Below are 17,615 nucleotides of genomic sequence, written 5' to 3'. Positions count from 1 at the left end.
AGACGCGACACAATGCTCTCCAAACAAGGAAAACCAGAATGCATTTCCGTTGATAGTGAAGGCGGCTTTGAAGGCTGGCAGCCACACTTAGACGCAGCACTTGTGGTTACCCTTAAACCTGCAGGACTCCCCCTAGGACAAGCCAACTCACCCCCCAAGGACATAAAATGTTATTGATATTGCAATTTTTAGCATTTTGTAATTGAGGCAAAAGTTGGTGCCTATCGCAGGCACATCAATTGTCTGCCAGATAACAGCACGAGCGGCGGATAACTGTCTAAATGCCACTTGAGCATGTGTTTAAACATGCCAAGCCCTTGCCCCACTCGAACTATGCAACAAGCGGCAGTAGCGCAGCAACAGCAGCAGCAGCAGCAGCAGCAGGAACAGCAGCAGCAGCTGGAACACAAGGAGCCCGCAGCAACAGCACCACCACACGGGTTGACACTCGCCGGCATCAAAGTTCATGGGTGTTCTGGCTGGCGGCTGATGGCTGATGGCTGGGGTGCCATCCTGTCGATGCGCTGATAAGTCCTTGTCCCCCAAATCCTGCCGCCCAAGCCCACAACGCATCTTGTCTCGTCTCGAGAAGGAAGGCGAGTGCCAATGTTGCCAATGTTGTTGGGTAAACTCATAATTGGAATTAATTATGCATTCGCACTTTGCGGCCAACTTTCAAGTGGCTGGAGTGGTTAGCTGGAGTCAGTTAGGTGGGCTCGAGTGGGTTGAGTGTGTGGGCTGCTCCTTTAATTGTCCAAGTGAACAAGCCTCGTATGTATGTAGTCACCAATACGGGCACAGGGACAGATCCGCATCCAAGGAACTTGCGACTGAGGGCAAGGGTTAAGTGCAAATTGCAGTTATCGTAAGTATTTCTTATACACAGTTTCGACTTGGCATTGTCCTTTGAAGGTGGCGTTTTACAAGTACAAATAGGTCTGAAATTTAAACCACTCTTCGACTTAAAGATTTTACATTCTAGGATGTTAATTAAAATTTGTTGGTAAATACAATACTTTAATATTACAGATTGAATGGCAGATATTAATGGCTCATTTATGTATTTCAAAGGAGTTTCTATATTCAGCTGTACCTTGGATTATGCTATCACCCTGCAGTGTTATGATTTTTAATAGGCGCGTTATTCTTTTTGAACGAACTTTCCCGTTTATCCCGTAATATATGTTCCAAATTATGCCCAGAATGACACTCCCTGGTCCGGAATGGACCTCACCTGGACCTGGTTGGCGTTTGCATTTGAAAGGCAAGCGACTCGAGGCAGAACATCCCCATTTAGCAATTCTCGGCTGGCAGGCAGTCTAATTTAAGTTAGCCCATTTATCTTATGGCTTTCCTCTTTGTGGGCACTTTTTTCCAGCACTGTTTGCCAGCCGCTCCAATCTTTCTCCCTTAAGCAGTCCAATTTGCTGCTCCTTTATGGCTACTTATATTCCTTGTATTCCATGTCCTGCCCACACCTGAGTCCAATAATTACTGTGTGCCCACTTTGGCATTGTCCCCAGTCGTTTGCATTACGGATTTGGCCTTTTCTTCTGTGGGCATTTGTGGGCAAAATGAATGCATAAAGATGTTGCGAATTAATTAAAATTTGACAGCTAATAAAACGCAATCACAGCCATGCGGAAGCGTTCACACAATGGCCGTTTAAGTTGCGAATTGCGGACAATTGCACGCTTCATTTCGTCTGTTAGCCTGTTCGCCTGATTTGACAAGCCATCGGAATGGAATCAAGTCGCAAAGGACAGCGGCAGGACCCGCAGAAAAATGACAAAAGGATGTCGCAAATCACAAGTCCTGCAACGCAACTCGCGGCTGAAAGGCACTTCAAGAAAACCGGAGTCAGTCCTAGATATTCATGTAAATGTTAAATCACACAAAACTTTACAAACCATAAGAGCGTAGATAAATGAATGTAATAAATATATATTCTCAAATAGAAGTAGTATAAGTATTTGTTCTGGGACAAAAGCTTTTTTGAACATTTACAATTTGTTAATAAATTTCAAAACCGTTTCACCTTCTTAAGCCTATTTCTGCATATCCAAGCATTTAGCCAGGCAATTTTCTTCTGTGTACCCAAGTCGACAATAGCGGACAGCCAACGGCCGGAAACGATTCGACATGAAGGGACTTTCTGGGGCCGCGTCGCGTGTCATGAGCAAACAAGATAATGTTACAGCACTCATCGCCAATCGGAGGCGGATGGAGGTCCTGGGCAGGACCACGGCCACTCGAATGGAATTCGGTTTTGGCAGTTTGTTTTGGGCCCCAACCCTCGCGGCGATTTGTGCGAAAAATGCAAATGAAAACGTCTCAGCTTACGCCAACTTCCCACTCCTGCAATCTGCGTGGGAGGATGGGAATGGGAATGGGAACGAGGATGAGGATGTGGATGTGGACTGGAAGTCGAAACTGAGACGGAGAGCTGGACTAGGACCAAAATCATACTGCCAAGTGGCTGGTATCCGTAGGCTGGGAAATGATTGATCGCCGGGCATCAATTTCGCAGAAATGTTATTGCCTTGCGTTCGACAGTCGTTCGATTGCCGGTCACCAAGTGCTTTAATTGTGTCTTAAAGCGATGGCTGCACACGGGTTAAGTTACTTGATGGAGTTTATTCGGTCACCAGTATTGTATAAAATAAATCAAAGAAAATGTGACAAAACTAGGTAAGACTAGGCATATTAGTTAAATTTTGGAATACCGGGATTTCCAAATGCATATAAGCAATGTAACTAGATACAATTGTAAGAACCACTGATTTTTGTTTATGGCTCTGCACATCTGCATTTTGAATTTATTTTATTTGAAATATAGGATCTGTTTCCTGACGGATTCCTTGAGAGCCGGTCTGATCTTCGGCTGTGTGCTTAAGCGTTTTCATTTATGAAAATGTCTGAAACATGTTCCGCTTGCGCAAACAGAATGCGAGTGCGAGTATGCAATAAAATTCCATTACAGCAATGGCTCGACTTAAAAACTTGGCCGAAAAAAAGCAGGCAAGATGAAATTTTTGTTGCACGAGCGAGGAGCGGTGGGGGGATAAGGGCAGAGGAAGAGGATAAGGAACCAGGACCAGGAGAAACAGCATCCTGCAAGTGTATTAAAAGCCCGCAGACATTTTCCCTCTACGTGAGTGCATCACATGAGCCTGGCCGTGTTTGTTGGCGTGTGTGTGTGTGTGTGTGCAAAAGTCCTTGCATATTTTATGAAACTTGGCAAAGCATTTAACAGCACAGGCACACCCACAGACAGAGGCAAACTCATTACTTGAATTTATTTAGCACTTAAACCAAATGTTTCATTCGCCTCAGCCGGCTGATTTGGTGCTCATATCCTTACATATCCTTACATATCCGGAGTTTTGTTGCCACTTTGGTGGCTTCAAAGTGCTCAGCCCGCTGTCCGCTCCTTGCACTCCTCGTCCTCCTGCCATGGATCAAAACTTCTGGGCTTCCTAAGGATCCCGCGTGGGCAGCAGTACGTCGGACACTCGGCGGCAGTACGTTCGGTGTTCTTAATCCGCTTTAGGAGCTGGGTTTTCCGCATATTCAAGGGTAACTGCGAGCAGAGATGTCCCTTTTCATGGACATAACCACAGCGTGTGCACAGGTCCTCGAGGGTGTTGATTAGCAGACTGTTTTTGGCACAGGCCTCTATGGATCCGCTGGACAGGATCTCGCAGCTGGATGAGGACGACTTGGAGAACGGAGCAGTGGGTGCGGGCACAGGCACCTTCACTCCACACCGGGGACACTTGTCCAGGACCATCGAATCACCGATCTCCTCGCCTTGGCATTCGCATGACAAACAGTCTGAGGAACTGGAGATCTTCTGCAGGCGACAAGTCTTCCGGGGTGAGTAGTAGAGCTGCTCGATGGGCCTAAGATTTCTACGCTTCTTCCTCACCGTAAAGGTGGTGTTTTCCGGTTTAGGACGGCGAAACTGTGTGGAGGAATACAGCTCGTCCATCTTTCCCTCCATCTTCTTGTAGATCATCTGCTCCGTTCGCGTTTTGCGCCCCAGAGCCTGAAAGAAAGATGTACTTAGTTTAACACAGTACTGATGTTGCCTACTGTTTACCCACCTGGAACATCTGATGGTGCTGGTTCATCATGCTCTTGATGTTGTGCACGGAGTAGCGCCACTCGATGTCCCGCAAATCCTGCTCATCGCTGGGCGGCACATCCAGGCTGGTGATAATGCTAAAAGTCGATCCCCGGGAGCTGGTTGTAGTCCTCCTCCTGCGCTCCTCGCGCTGCAATCGCTCCGCCCTGAGCTCCTGCTCGATGAGCTTCTTGCACAGGGCGCTGTCCATCCTCATGTCCTGCGACTGCCGCCGGCTGCCAGGTGTCTCACTTCTGCTCCCTTTGATTCCCCGCATGCCGAAGGGTATGAGCCGTGTGCTGTTCCGTTTCCTATTCCACCAGTTGCGCTCCATCAACCTTTCCACCTGGCTCCTCTGTTTCTCTTTCAGAAATTCGGCTTCCACAACATTAAGCAAATTGTCCCGTGGCGGCTCCAGCCGTGTATAGCTCTTCTGGGTCACTATATCGTTGAGGTACTCCAAGTACTTCAAGGTGAGCATTTGCTTCACTTCCTCCAGCGAAATGCCCGATGATGTGAGGTCGTCGTAGATGCTCTGAAGATTGGACCACATGTCATGGCGGTTGGCTACTTCCTGCATGAGTCCATTGACATCGGCGATATACTCAATAATTTGGTTTTTCTCTATAACGTCCTTGAGAAGGGACTGCAATTGTCTGTATTTTGCATCCGAGTGCAGATCCTTCAAATGATACCTTTCAATATCGGGCTCCTTGGCGTAGTGAAACTCCTGGTGCTCCGGTGCTTTTTCTATTCTCTCGTCGCCAACTCGCACAGGCTCAAGGATCTTGTCAAGATCATTTTGCAGGACATCATAATTAAACTTGCTTTTGGAGGGCGATTTGGGAGTTCGGAAATGAGAAGTGTGGCTGTGCAGTACTGTGTCGCTGACTGTTAAGCGATTGGAGTGCCTAGTGGACATCCTCTTCGGCCATTGATCCTCGTCGCTGGTATGGATGTACATGATATCCTTCTTCAAGGACTGGTAGTGACTTTCGTCCTGTCCCTTTGGAGGAGCAACACGCTTTATTTTGGGTATCAGGAGTGGCCCGCGAATAGATTTACGGGTAGATTTGCGGCTTCGATTGGCCATTGCGAACCTATTCAGTGAGTCATCGAGGGACACAAGGCTTTCCCTTTTGGAAAACAATTGAGAAACGCTGTACGCGGGAGGTAATTCATGTCGATTCTTGACTTCTGAACCACTGCTTGAAGTAGGAGGCTTAGTTTCCTTCTTGGGCTTCGTCGTTTTAGTGCCAACTTTTTCGGATACAATGAAGACCTCTTTGGACGCTACCGAGCTACTCGAACTAGCTGGCAATGCCTTGGCACGCAGTTTGTTCCTATTTTTCCTCTCAATTTGTTGCCTCATAAACGGTGGAATATCGTCGTACAATAGTGAGACTATATTTTCCTGCCTTTCTAATTCCTTGCTTTCCATTTGCCTAAGGAAAGCTTTAGATACACTAGCTTTTCCAGGATGTGCGCCCTTTCTCTTTGACTTTGCCACCAAGAGTGCATTCAACTCGTCTTTAATAATCCTATCCACGTAGTGCGTTTTACCTCGTCTACGCTTTCCAGATTTTCGTTTACGGATTTTCGAATCGGGAACTGTGAGCTGCTCCAGAGGCATGTCTACATTTCTGGGAACTATTTTGCGGCCCCTCTTCGAAAGTGTTTTTATTCGTATTTGTGGCTTTAGGGTTGGAAGATCGGAAAAGCTTGGCATTTTGCCAAACCCAACATTCCGTTCATTTTTAATGGCTTTTCTGTTCATTTTCGGGCTTTTCATAATCTTATTTTTCCAGTCGAATCCTATTAGTTCTTTTACCAACATTTTCAGTTTATCGAAAGATGGCCTTAATGGATCTGCCTTCCTTGACTTACGAATAGCCTTTCTAATTTTCCTAACTTTCTTTCGAACTACAAGATCGTCTAGGCTATAATATATTTTCTTAGGCTTGATTTTCCCCCTTTTCTTCTTCGGTTTCCTAGTTTTTTCGAGTGTTGTGTGTATATCCAAGTATGCTTTTCTTCCTACCATGGCCATTTGTTTCTTGATCATAGCGTTCTTCTGCACCACTTCTGTGTTCCAGAAGTTAGCAAAGTCCTCGATTTCGCTATTCTCTTTAGCCCTACGACGGTTCAGCTTTCTGGGTCGCCTGCCCCGAACATCCGATAAGTAGTTGCGTACCTCCTCAGCCTCCGCCTCCCAGACTTTGTCCTGATCCTTGATGAGCTCGTAGTAGTCCGACCGCTTTTGCCACTTCCTGACCGCCTTGAACAGTCGATTGAAGCACTTGTCCACCACGTTCTGTGGATGTCGCACCTTCTTCAGCTGCTTCTGCAAGTGTCGAAGTCGGCGTCGTAGTCCCACCTTCACCTGCTCCTGCTGTCGAATCAGCCGACTTTGTAGCCTCAAAGCTGTGGACCAGTTGCGCAGCCAGTGCTTGTACATGGAAAGCATACCGCCCACTGCCCTCCGTGCCTGCTCCCTCCTCTTCTGCTCCGCATCCCGTTGCCGGTCGTCTATGGAGTTCCGCATCCTGCGGAGCAGGTGGTCACGGATCCTCCGCATCAGCTGCAGGCGGCGGTGGGCGTGACGCTTTCGCATTCGCAACTCCTTGGCCTTCCGCCGTATCTGCCTCTTCAGCAGCACCATCTGGGTGCTCCTGTGGAGCAGGGGCACATACATCGCGACCCGATCGAATTTGAATTCAATGCTATACCAGGGATTTCAGTGTACAAAATGAACAGCCAGTGACTAGATTTTCAAACAGTTGTAACTGTCATGAATGTACAAAGTTTAATTTATATTTATTCTATTTATTTTTGAAAAGCTTTTTGTTATTAGCCATATGTATGTACGCTAGAAACCCCCCAAATAGCCTGAAAATCGTCGCCAAGTAATTTCAAGGGGATGCACAAGCTCTTATCAGGCGGTGTGAACCACCTGCTCGTTCGGGGATCCCAGTGCGAATCGCAGCTCATCTTACAGATAAGGCAGATAAGTTCACTGGCGACTGCGACGGGAAGCCCCCTTCACAGGTCGATTGCTATATAATGCGAGGTAACTGCATCCCAGCATCGACACTCAATCGTCAGCCGCCAAGTCAAGAAGATTAAATCAACAAAGGAACAAAAATACAGCAAGATGAGCAAAATTGTTCTCCTAATCGTGGTCATCATCGGCGTCCTTGGCTGCCTTGCGGTGGCCCTGCCCCAGCGTGTGTATACCCAGCCACTGATCTACTATCCTCCACCGCCGACGCCACCCAGAATCTACAGAGCACGCCGCCAGGTGCTGGGTGGCTCACTCACTTCCAATCCGGCTGGTGGCGCCGATGCCCGGCTGGATCTCAGCAAGGCCATAGGAACTCCCGATCACCACGTGATTGGTCAAGTGATCGCAGCGAGCAACACCCAGACCAAACCGGTGTCCACTCCCGTAACCAGCGGCGCCACCTTGGGCTACAACAAGTGAGTAGTCTCTACAGGATTACGGTCCGATGAGTATAGAAACTAATCTTACTTCTCATGAGCAGTCATGGACACGGCCTGGAACTGACCAAGACCCACACGCCCGGTGTGCGGGACAGCTTCCAGCAGACGGCCACCGCCAACTTGTTCAACAACGGAGTCCACAATCTGGACGCCAAGGCATTCGCCTCGCAGAACCAGCTGGCCAACGGCTTCAAGTTCGATAGGAATGGAGCTGGCCTGGATTACTCCCACATCAAGGGGCATGGAGCGACGCTGACGCACGCCAACATTCCCGGACTGGGCAAGCAACTGGAGCTGGGTGGACGGGCCAATCTCTGGCAGTCGCAGGATCGCAACACCAGGCTCGATCTTGGCAGCACGGCCTCCAAGTGGACCAGTGGACCCTTCAAGGGCCAGACCGATTTGGGCGCCAATCTGGGTCTCTCCCACTACTTCGGCTAAACAGCTTAAACTATACAGAGAAAATATTTTAAAATGTTATAGCAAATATTTATTCATCTATTATTATTCTTCTAAAATGTAGTTTGATTTTTATTCAATTAATTATTGAATTAATTAACTAACAAAGCAAATTTTTAATTGAAAGAAACAACAAGGAATGAATGCAACCAAAATTAAAGTGAGAGTTCAGTCAGTAGACTAAAGACCCACAAATGCCTTCGCCTGCTGCTCGCCCGCCTCCTTGTAAAGCTCCGCCGTCTTCAGGAGTTTAATGAAGCGCGGAGAGTACTCGGTGGAGATGCTCTTCTCCAGGACCTCGTCCAGGCTGGTCTGCTTGAGAACCTCCTGCAGTCGGGCGTTGCGCTGCGAGCGCTCCGCGGTCTCTGCCATCTTGCGGAGGTAAACCAGATCCAGGAGCAGCTCATCGCGCACTCCAGACGCCGCCTGCTGATCCTCCATTGGGAGATCCTCGTACTGCCGCAGCAACTTCTTGACGATCCTGGACTTTTGGCTGATCTTGCTCGGATCAAGCAATCGCACATCCTGGCTGAAATCCTCGGCCAGGAGTTGAAGTGAGCTCTGTCGCTTCTCGCGACACTTTCGCTCCTCGTTGGACGTCCTGAGGATTAGGTCGTAGAAGTCCTGGAGATCCGGACGCAAGGGAATGCAAGCTCGACGCCGCACCTGCTGATCGATAATGTTGCTAATGGCCTCCATCGTTTCCCGCACCATGGTCTCCGTGTGATGCAGATAGCTCTCCGTCTTGTCGTTGCGGATTTGGTAGAAGTTCTTGGTCTGCTTATTCGCACACTTGCGATTCCTCTCCAGAACCGCCAGCAAGCGATCCATGCTCGGATCATTTCCTACTGCCTCGAAGACAGCGGACACTATGTCCTCGGAGATTTTGCCCGTGATTAGCTTATCGTAACTTTCCGACTGCGACTCCGGCATTTCTATTCGTGGTCGTTGGCTATAGAATCAAACAAATACAAGTAAAAAGATGTATACCTTTTATTAAGCATATTATTACTTACCACTTTCCGGACGCTTTGTGTCCTTCATTTGCAGCCACACGTGGCGTTTCTTTTGCAGCTGCTTTTGTTGCTTCTTTGGAAGCTTCATTATGATCTGGTGAGGAACCCCCTTTCACCTTTGCCTTCGCCCCTTGATGGCGATTCTTGTGCTTTTTGTTCCACTTAATACTGGGTCTTTTGATCTGACCCTCTTGCTTTCTTGGCTTCTCCTTTGCAGTTTTTGGCTCCCACTCATCTCGGGACTCCTCGCCCACATCGCGTATACGTCGTTCGTCCTTGATCCTCACATCTTCCTGCTCGTCCTCCAGTTCTGCAGTGTTTCCATGGAGTTGATCATTCCGATAGCCCAGGCTCAATTCAGAATGCAAGGAATTGTAAGCGGGCAGCATGCTTATGGAGCCATTGCCACAGAACTGTTTGGTCTTAGGATCCCCGAACACATTGGCATTAATCGAAACGTTGAACTTCATGGCATCCGGCGAATTGCACCCAATCTCCGTATGACTCGATTGATTGGCACTTGGATTAGCTGAAGTGGCTGGAGTGCCTGGGGTGGCTGGAGTGGCTAGGGTGGATGGCACTGGACTGGAGGGAACCGAGGCAGTTGTGCAATTGGCAGGCAAAGTGAACGGCATAGTAACATTGCCAGCTGGAGTGGGACTGGTTGCCGGAATGGACACGCACCTGGGATCCATAGTAGTCGAAGTTTCCATCGCCGCCATGTAGGGATCGTGCTTCAGTTGCTTGTTGAAGAAGGGTCCAAAGTAGCGATGGACTCCGAAGGACTTAATAGGTGGCGAAATGGGCTTGTTGGGCATTTGCTGGATGTTTCTTTGCACGGGGGGCATTTGCTGTTGCGGCAACTGGAATTGTTGTTGCACTGGTTGCTGTTGTGGCATAAACTGCTGTTGCACTTGCTGCTGCTGTTGTTGCTGTTGTTGCTGTTGTTGCTGCTGCTGCTGTGGCGTCTTCATATTTTGCAACTTTTGCAACTCATTGAACAAATGGGTTAGATTAAAACTGGCCTGGAAATTACTGGACTGATGACGCTGGCGATTTAGATCGTGTTGTTGCGGCTGCTGCACTTGTTGCTGCTGCTGCTGCTGTGGCTGCTGCTGCATATGCTGTTGCTGCTGCTGCTGCGGCTGCTGCTGTGGAAATTGCATCTGCAGAGGCTGCTGGCCCTGAAAACCGCCATTGGGTCGCTTATTCAGCATGGGAACCACTTCCTTAGTGGGATCGTATATCGCTACCAGGGAATCGTCATCGTGAGCACTTTCCAGTTCATCGAAGTGAGCCAGCAAATCATGGCTGGGATATGACCTTTCTCCGGAGTCCTCTGCATCCGGTGTGAGCATGCCATTACCCAGGTTCCCGAAACCCGCATGATTGCCATTGTGGTCTTCGAGGTCATCCAGCAGCGGAGCCAACCGTTTGGTCACTACATGTTGCTTATCTTCCGGTTCCGGTTCCGGTTCCTGCTGCTGTTGCTCCTGCTCGTTGTCCTCCAAGGCTCTCTTGGATCTCCTGTTCTGTCTACGAAACCTTCGACGCCTTGTCTGCCGCTTTCCACGGTCCTTGTCCAGGGACAATTCATTGGCCAGCAGTTTCACCACCGCATCGGGATTCACTTTCGGAGCAGATGCAGCAGCACCTTTGGCCTCCACTTTGCAGATGTCCTCGCATTCAGACTTCTCGTCTGCCGCTTCCTGGAGCTTTAGCTTGATGTTGACTTTCACAATGCTGTCATCCTTCTCGGCATCCGTTGCCGACTTGCACTCCGTGTCACAATCAGTATTACTGTCATGATTATCGGGACAATCAGGCGTCTCGGGATTTTTACGTTTCTTTAAACTGTCTTGCTTTCCAGAGTCGGATGACAAATCTGCATTAGTACTTACATTGAGTTCGCTCTTTCTGGCCAAGCTAAGTGGTACATCTCCTTTTAAGGGCGACTCTGCATTTGATTTGGCATCCAACGCGGATTCATCGTACTTCAGTTTAGGGCCTATTTGGTTAGTTAGCTCTTTCTTTGCCTCACGTTTTACTGGTCCCAATAGTTTGCTCTCCCCTTCGACCTCTGATCTATCCTCAAATTTCCCCTCGATGGACGTTATCTCAGAGTCCAGTTTACTTTCGGGTTTAATTAAGGATTCCTCATCCAATTTAACCTCTTCATGTGTGTCCTTTTCTTTGGCTTCGCCGTCGCCGGTTGAATGTAAGGCTTTGCCTTCATTAATGTCCAATACTCCAATTTTCATGGCCAACTCGTGGTCGGATATGTTTTGATCCTCAGACTTAAGTCCCTGTTCCTCTACAGATATGGGTTCTAAAACTGAATCAATCGGTGCTGCCAGAGACGACGACTCCAAGTGCGGTTCCCTCTTGAAGCGATCCAAGTCGAGGGGCATGCGGTTGCTCCTCTCGTAATCCCGCACATTCGACATCTGTCTTTGATTCAGAGGATGAAAGCGATCGTACTGGGGCACTCGGTAGTCGTAGCTCTGGGGCAGCTCCATCATTCGATTCGCATCCATGCCGGTATTGATGGGCTGCAGGTACTCCAAGTTCTCATTGTGTGCCAATAAGCTATTGATTCCAATTCGCTGATCCAATTCGTCGCTATCCTCACTAGACTCCAGTTGCTGCTGCTGCTGTTGCTGATGGTGCTGCTGCTGCTGTTCCTCCAGCTCCCTGCGCCGGATCATGTTGTCCACCACTTGGTTGCGATGGATGTCCAGCAGGGCGTTACTGGGAAGCGATGGACCCAGACCTTTGAGCATCAGTCGACTGCTGGTCTTCAGCTTGATCTCATTCATGGGATTGAAGCCACCACACGAGCTCCTCTTCAGCTGCTTGAGAGGACCTTCACTGAGGCTGCCGGGTCGCGAGTGCTTGCTGGAGGCCTTCTCGGAGGCCTCCTGCTCGATCTTGGAGAGCTTGTAGTTGGCCTCGTGGGCCAGCTTGTGGGACATGGCATGGGGAAAGGCCAGGCGATTGAGGGTGCTCTCGTAGATGCCATCCGGAATGGGGTTATCTCCGAACTGGGGCAACTTGTCCACCCAACTCGATTCGTCCACCTTCTTGCGCCCCTCCTTCGCCTTCTCCAGCTTCTTGGCCTCCAAGGTCTCGTGGTCGGTCAGCATCTGCTGCACCTGCTTCAGCTTGATGTCCAATTGGGTCATCCCAGTGTCCTGCGGGAGCAGCGGGTTCTTAGTCACCTGGTACTTGCGCACAATGGTGTCATCGCCTATTTGCTTGTACTTCAGCTTAACCTTGCCCATCTCGGTGCGCTCCATGGCCTTGGCATGCTGGTCGATGAATTGCTTGCCTATGGATCGTTCCTTCTTGCCACCGGAACGCTTCTGGTAGGGATTGATCTTCGACATGCTGGCCTGGATGTCGCGGAACCAAGCGTCCGCCGCCTCCTGCAGCACTCGCTCTTCATCCGCGGATGCCGCCTTCGATTTGTCCGCATCCACTTGGGCAAAACTGGCCAGCATAGTGTCGATTGAGTTGCGGCGATCCAGCTGCTTGCTAGCATCCTGCTCCTGGCGGCCGCTGTAGGAAGCCTTGAGCTCCTGCAACTCGGGACGAGCCAGCTCCACTGCCCGGCTGAAGCTGAGCAACTTGTCGCTGCCCTCCACCGGCTGCTTCTGCTCCTCGCCGGTGGAGATCTGCTGGGCATGGCCAGGACTGCTGAACACCATCAGCGCCCACCAGAGTTGTAGGAAAATCATCCTGTCGGGGAGCTATGGCTTTGTAAAGACTAAGTCAAATATGGAGCAGTCTAGATTGAAAGCTAAATGCTTTTGCCTACTTAGTCCCAACAAGAATTATATTATTATATAAAGAAAAGTAATAGGTATGTCCTTCAAGCTTATATGAACCCATCTTTCAACTAACTTATTCAGTTTGCAGATGCCCGTTCAAACTTAAGTGATATTTGAACTTGAACGTCTGGATAAAACACTTTAGACCTATTTCCTCTTAATATTCATTTGGAGAAACATTATTTGGAGTTCATTTTTCTGACCACAACAGACTGGACTTCAGTGGGGTTTCGACTTTTCCACGCCTTGGCTGGCAACAGGTGTCTGCCGCACAACTTTGACAACGTGGACCGATAAGAGTCGCAATGTCACCAGTCCGACCACGCCCACACCCCGCCACACCGCCGGCAACACGCCCCCCCTTTCCGCCCAGCGGCAACTGCTTCATTGTGTCAAGTTTTCGCACACGTACGACGACTGCGCCGGCGGCTTCCGACAGCTGTTTAACATGAGATGTCCTTTGTTGGGGCACCCACACACTACACACACATGTGTGTGTGTGCAGCCAGGCACATGGGTAAGTGATAGCGCCAACCGCCCAACCACCGCCCACTGCGATTTCCCAACGGGCGTATTGTTTTCTCGCCCATGTAAATCAGATTTTTGTTTTATACCAAAACTTTTGCCAATGGAAGTGGAAATGGAAATGAAATGGGAATGGGGATGCACAGCGACAATAACATTTCCTATTTCCTTCTCTCGCTGCGAGTGTGTGTGCGTCTGCTTCTGTGTGTGTGAGTGGGTGTGTGTGTGTGTTATCCTGTATGCTGTCAATGCCAAAGTCAGCACAATGCGCCGCTCGAAATAATTGAAAATATTCAAACATTCAGCGGGAGCAACTGCAGCATCTACGTGTATCCATACTACACTCGTATGTACTCAAACCTATATAAGCCAACCAGCAGCAGCAGCAGCAGAACTAATGTAATTAGCGGGCACAGAGCGCATTCGCTTTTGATTAAAAGTTTTACCATCACTTTATAGTCCTCCCTCCCAAACAATGCCAATGAAGCAGGCAGTGCGAATAAACGCATTGTTTGCTGTTTAGTTTGCCACATTATCGGAGGATTGGCGGGTATATATCCTCTTGTAGTCATCCCAAGTGGCTGGAAAACCAAGTAAACCGCCTTTTTTAATTGCATCATAAGATGGAGTTATACTTGGGCTTTTGATTCAGGTCTTTGTCTGCACAATGGCTTGCTAACTTCATTAATGTTTGAATTCGAGGTTCTCGCTTTGAATAAATTCATTGTGGAAGAATATAAAGTATAGGCATACATAACTTGTAGACAGTAGCTGTAGTTATACTTATACTTCTATATACTTAGCTAGTAAACAAGTGCTTCGATGCGTCCGGCAAACTCGCAGTGCCCACGTTGCGTATACGCAATGTGGCCTTCCGTGATTTTGCATTATATTCCGGAATATTGACAAATTGCGGCGAACTGCCGCCACAGATTAGCGGATAGTTCACGGGCAAAGAATGTCGGATTAATCTCACGCAAAATGCGTCAAGCGCCGCTGGCCAATAAACAATATTGCGATAATTTTGCGGCATGTAATTAAATTACTTAGCCAGAGTCGCAGTGACAGGACGCAGGATGCAGGATGCAGGACACGGGACGCGGGGAGTGAGGAGTGGTAGTGGTGCGATATGCGCCCGGACAAATCCTTTCAACAGGGCCGCGAAGTACCGATGCGGCTGAGCCTGGGGACATATTTCCATAAAGCCACCGCAGGCACCGCTGTCAATATGCGGATTAACGCATCAATTACACGGACAAGGACGAAGGACGAGGCCTGCACACGGATACATTTCATATACCGGGCAGTGTTCGCTGTGTCAGGCTAGCTGTTGCTTTCGGCGACAAAAATTTCATTTCGCCGGATAATTTAATTAATTGCTGGATTTCACAATCATGCCCGGTCCGCCCTGTCCGCCCAACTGGCTGACTGGCTGACTGACAGGCAAAAACAATTTGAATTCCGCTCCAGCTATCCGGCCGTAATCGCCATAATCCCCAATTCTAGTCATCGCCGTTCGCATTTATGATGTGCATGAAGTGCAAACGCAACCATTGCCCATTGCCCACTGCCCATTGCCCATTGCCCACTTCCCGGACACTGGGCAACTAAATTAATTCGATAATTGACTTCCATTGCCTTGCCCGGAACCATTGTCATCCCTTCCGGATCTCCAGCTCCAGCTCCAGCAACAGTAACAGCAACAGCACCAGCAGTTCAGCAGTTTTCAGAGACGGAGATGAAGACCGTGACCATGAACCGCCGCCTCCTCGGATGCCGCTCGTTTACTTTTTTATGGGCGGCGCACACAGAAAACATAAAAACGTCTGTTGCGTGTTGCATATGGAAAATTGCCAAAAGTCGGACGGTGGCAGGGAAAAAAATGCGGGAATGGCACGGAAAGGAGAAAGGAGAATGCGAGCCCAAGGAAAGAAGTCGCAAAAGGAAATGTTGCAGAGCAGTAAAGGCCAGGCTAATGGCAATAGCATGACAGCCGGAAGAGACGGACAAGCCAGAATCAAGGACGACGGACAGAGGACGAAGGACGAAGGACTAAGGACTCGGGACAGGACACGGAAGTTTTTATAGTTGTGCAAGTGCATGTGATTGCTTTATGAGCTCCAGATGAAGTTGGCGTCACGTCCGCGGCCCGGCTGTCATTTAGTTAATTATAAGCAATTAGCAGCGGATGTTGCCAACGGGAATTAAATATTTAGCGCCTAAATGCATCGAGTGCATACTATCGGTCTCGAGCGGAGTACTCTGCGAATAACTACGAATAACCTTTGCAGATGATTTTCAGTAGGGAAATAAGACCTTGCCAAGGGCTGAATACAGATTCTAAATAAGCGATAAGCCAGGTGGGTTAGTTCAAAGGAAGCCGAGTAGCAAGTGTGCACATAAACACTGCCAACTGAACCAGTAATTAAAGATCAACAACTTCGAGCTGCGCGAAAGTTGAAGGCAGGAACACAATCTCCTAGAAGGTAGCTCCTTTTGGCCGATCTCTCGGCGAAGGCGGCGGCTGTCTGGTGATAAAATAAAGCATTTTACTATTGTTGACTCATTTGAGAATTGTCTGGCTGCCAGCCTGCGTATGGGAATCGGGCAAAAAATAAAGGAACGTGCAACTCGAAGCTAAAGACAGACGCAGCGGTGGAAACACAGCAAGAGTCACTGGCGGTGGCATTAATTTGTGCTACTTCCTCGAGCGAGAGGGCGGCATTCGGTGGGCGTGGCCGTGGGTGTGGGCGTGCGGGCCTCAAGGCAACGCGTAAGCAGATGAAGCCAGTGTTGATGATGATGCCAGGATGCGCCGGAGTGCGCCAGGATGCCTCCGCAACCAGAAACCCACCAGCAACAGCAGCAGTAGTAGCAGCAGTAGCTGTAGCATTTGTGGCCATGATAAAAGTTGCATGAGCTTGCACTGGGTATTTTATGCTGCTTTCCGCCGCCTGTTGCCTAGCTACTTGTGCACTGTAACAAATTGCGTAGTTCTAAGTTCTAAGTAAAGTGAATTTCAAATAGCAACAAGAAAACGTATACCTATTACACCTTTCTAGATGAAATATTAATGTCTTCATAAATGTATCTGATTGATATGCAGCTAAGCTGATAAAATGCTAAAAAGGCTGGACTGAAAGTTAAGATAACAATTATCAAATAATCATATATCCCAATAAGAACAACTATTTATATGCGAACGAATATAGTAAATTCAATCCCATTTCGTTGACTGCACCGCATTTCGCAGGGAGAAGAAAGGTGAGAAAGCTTCGGTCTTCGGCCAGTCAGACGCGTTCCCAAGTTGCAGTCAAATTTTCATTTTTCCACTCACGTATTTCGATTAAATTCTCATTTTGGTCATAATTTTCCAGTTTTTACGTTGGCCTCGCCATTAAATTGCAGCTCGCCTCTCTGGGACGGATGTGCTCCCGCCCCCTGGCCGCATTTGGGCCAACTCCTTTCCAGTTGCCAGTTGCCAGTTGGTTTTGCTTCTTTATGTGCGTTGAGTATCGAAGGCATCAAGTTCTCTGTCGGCGAATACATTTAGAAAATTAAAAGTTTCCCAGCCAGCCGAGGAGCTAGATATCCTACGAGCTAGATATAGTCGAATAGTATCTGCAATTGTTTGCGCGCTCGCCCATCCATAAATCAATTTGCAGCGCCCAAGTTTTATTGTGGCTGCATAAATCCGTTAACAAAGTCCCAGCCACCTGATGCCCAGATTTCCGTATATATCTATATAGAGACGTTTGTATGTCGTACGAGTGCCTGCCTGGCTAATTTTGCGGCACGCACACTCCGCTTATTCCCAATGAGCATTGAACGATGTCAGGATGCGGATACAACAGGTTTATGCCACATATCGCTGCCAGCGACAGTTGGCTTATAGCAGCAATAGTAGCACAGCAAACTTTTTGCGCGTAATAAATTGATAAATAGTCCAGCACGCTTATATATCGCCCCAAAGCGGGGCTATATAGCTACATATATCTACTATATATGTGTATATTCGCAACGGGGAGCAGTGAATTTCTGTGCAGCTGCCAAGTATGCAACAGTTTTCGATTGCCAGCGCCATGAATGCTGACTGCCAAGTGTTGCATACTTCTGGGCTGGGTAAGCCGAAATAACTGGGGATACGGA

General features: G+C 48.6%; 3 protein-coding genes across 3 annotated transcripts; 1 reads left to right on the top strand and 2 right to left on the bottom strand.

Annotated features, from left to right (window-relative positions):
* Positions 1 to 3,142: 3,142 nt before the first annotated feature.
* On the bottom strand, positions 3,143 to 6,906 carry LOC120445474. Its single transcript, XM_039625919.2, has 2 exons — positions 4,110 to 6,906; positions 3,143 to 4,051 (listed from the first exon to the last, which is right to left on the bottom strand). Exons 1-2 carry the CDS (start codon positions 6,822 to 6,824, stop codon positions 3,416 to 3,418), a joined length of 3,351 nt encoding a protein of 1,116 aa, XP_039481853.1. The 5' UTR covers positions 6,825 to 6,906; the 3' UTR covers positions 3,143 to 3,415.
* A 63-nt stretch (positions 6,907 to 6,969) lies between these two features.
* LOC120445475 (attacin-C) lies at positions 6,970 to 8,176 on the top strand. The gene is made up of 2 exons (XM_039625920.2): positions 6,970 to 7,609; positions 7,675 to 8,176. The coding sequence occupies exons 1-2, from the start codon at positions 7,284 to 7,286 to the stop codon at positions 8,072 to 8,074; spliced, it is 726 nt and encodes a 241-aa protein (XP_039481854.1). The 5' UTR covers positions 6,970 to 7,283; the 3' UTR covers positions 8,075 to 8,176.
* On the bottom strand, positions 8,138 to 12,906 carry LOC120445473. The gene is made up of 2 exons (XM_039625918.2): positions 9,109 to 12,906; positions 8,138 to 9,044 (listed from the first exon to the last, which is right to left on the bottom strand). Exons 1-2 carry the CDS (start codon positions 12,846 to 12,848, stop codon positions 8,273 to 8,275), a joined length of 4,512 nt encoding a protein of 1,503 aa, XP_039481852.1. The 5' UTR covers positions 12,849 to 12,906; the 3' UTR covers positions 8,138 to 8,272.
* Positions 12,907 to 17,615: the final 4,709 nt, after the last annotated feature.

Source organism: Drosophila santomea, chromosome 2R, assembly GCF_016746245.2.
Source record: "Drosophila santomea strain STO CAGO 1482 chromosome 2R, Prin_Dsan_1.1, whole genome shotgun sequence".
NCBI lineage: Eukaryota > Metazoa > Arthropoda > Insecta > Diptera > Drosophilidae > Drosophila > Drosophila santomea.
This window is presented reverse-complemented; position numbering and strand designations above follow the sequence as displayed.

Coding starts and splice junctions, on each gene's coding strand:
- LOC120445474 (XM_039625919.2), bottom strand. CDS start 6,824: ATGTATGTGCCCCTGCTCCACAGGAGCACCCAGATGGTGCTGCTGAAG. Junction 4,052..4,109: donor AGCACCATCAGATGTTCCAG/GTGGGTAAACAG, acceptor TCTTTCTTTCAG/GCTCTGGGGCGCAAAACGCG.
- LOC120445475 (XM_039625920.2), top strand. CDS start 7,284: ATGAGCAAAATTGTTCTCCTAATCGTGGTCATCATCGGCGTCCTTGGC. Junction 7,610..7,674: donor GCCACCTTGGGCTACAACAA/GTGAGTAGTCTC, acceptor TCTCATGAGCAG/TCATGGACACGGCCTGGAAC.
- LOC120445473 (XM_039625918.2), bottom strand. CDS start 12,848: ATGATTTTCCTACAACTCTGGTGGGCGCTGATGGTGTTCAGCAGTCCT. Junction 9,045..9,108: donor CACAAAGCGTCCGGAAAGTG/GTAAGTAATAAT, acceptor TTGATTCTATAG/CCAACGACCACGAATAGAAA.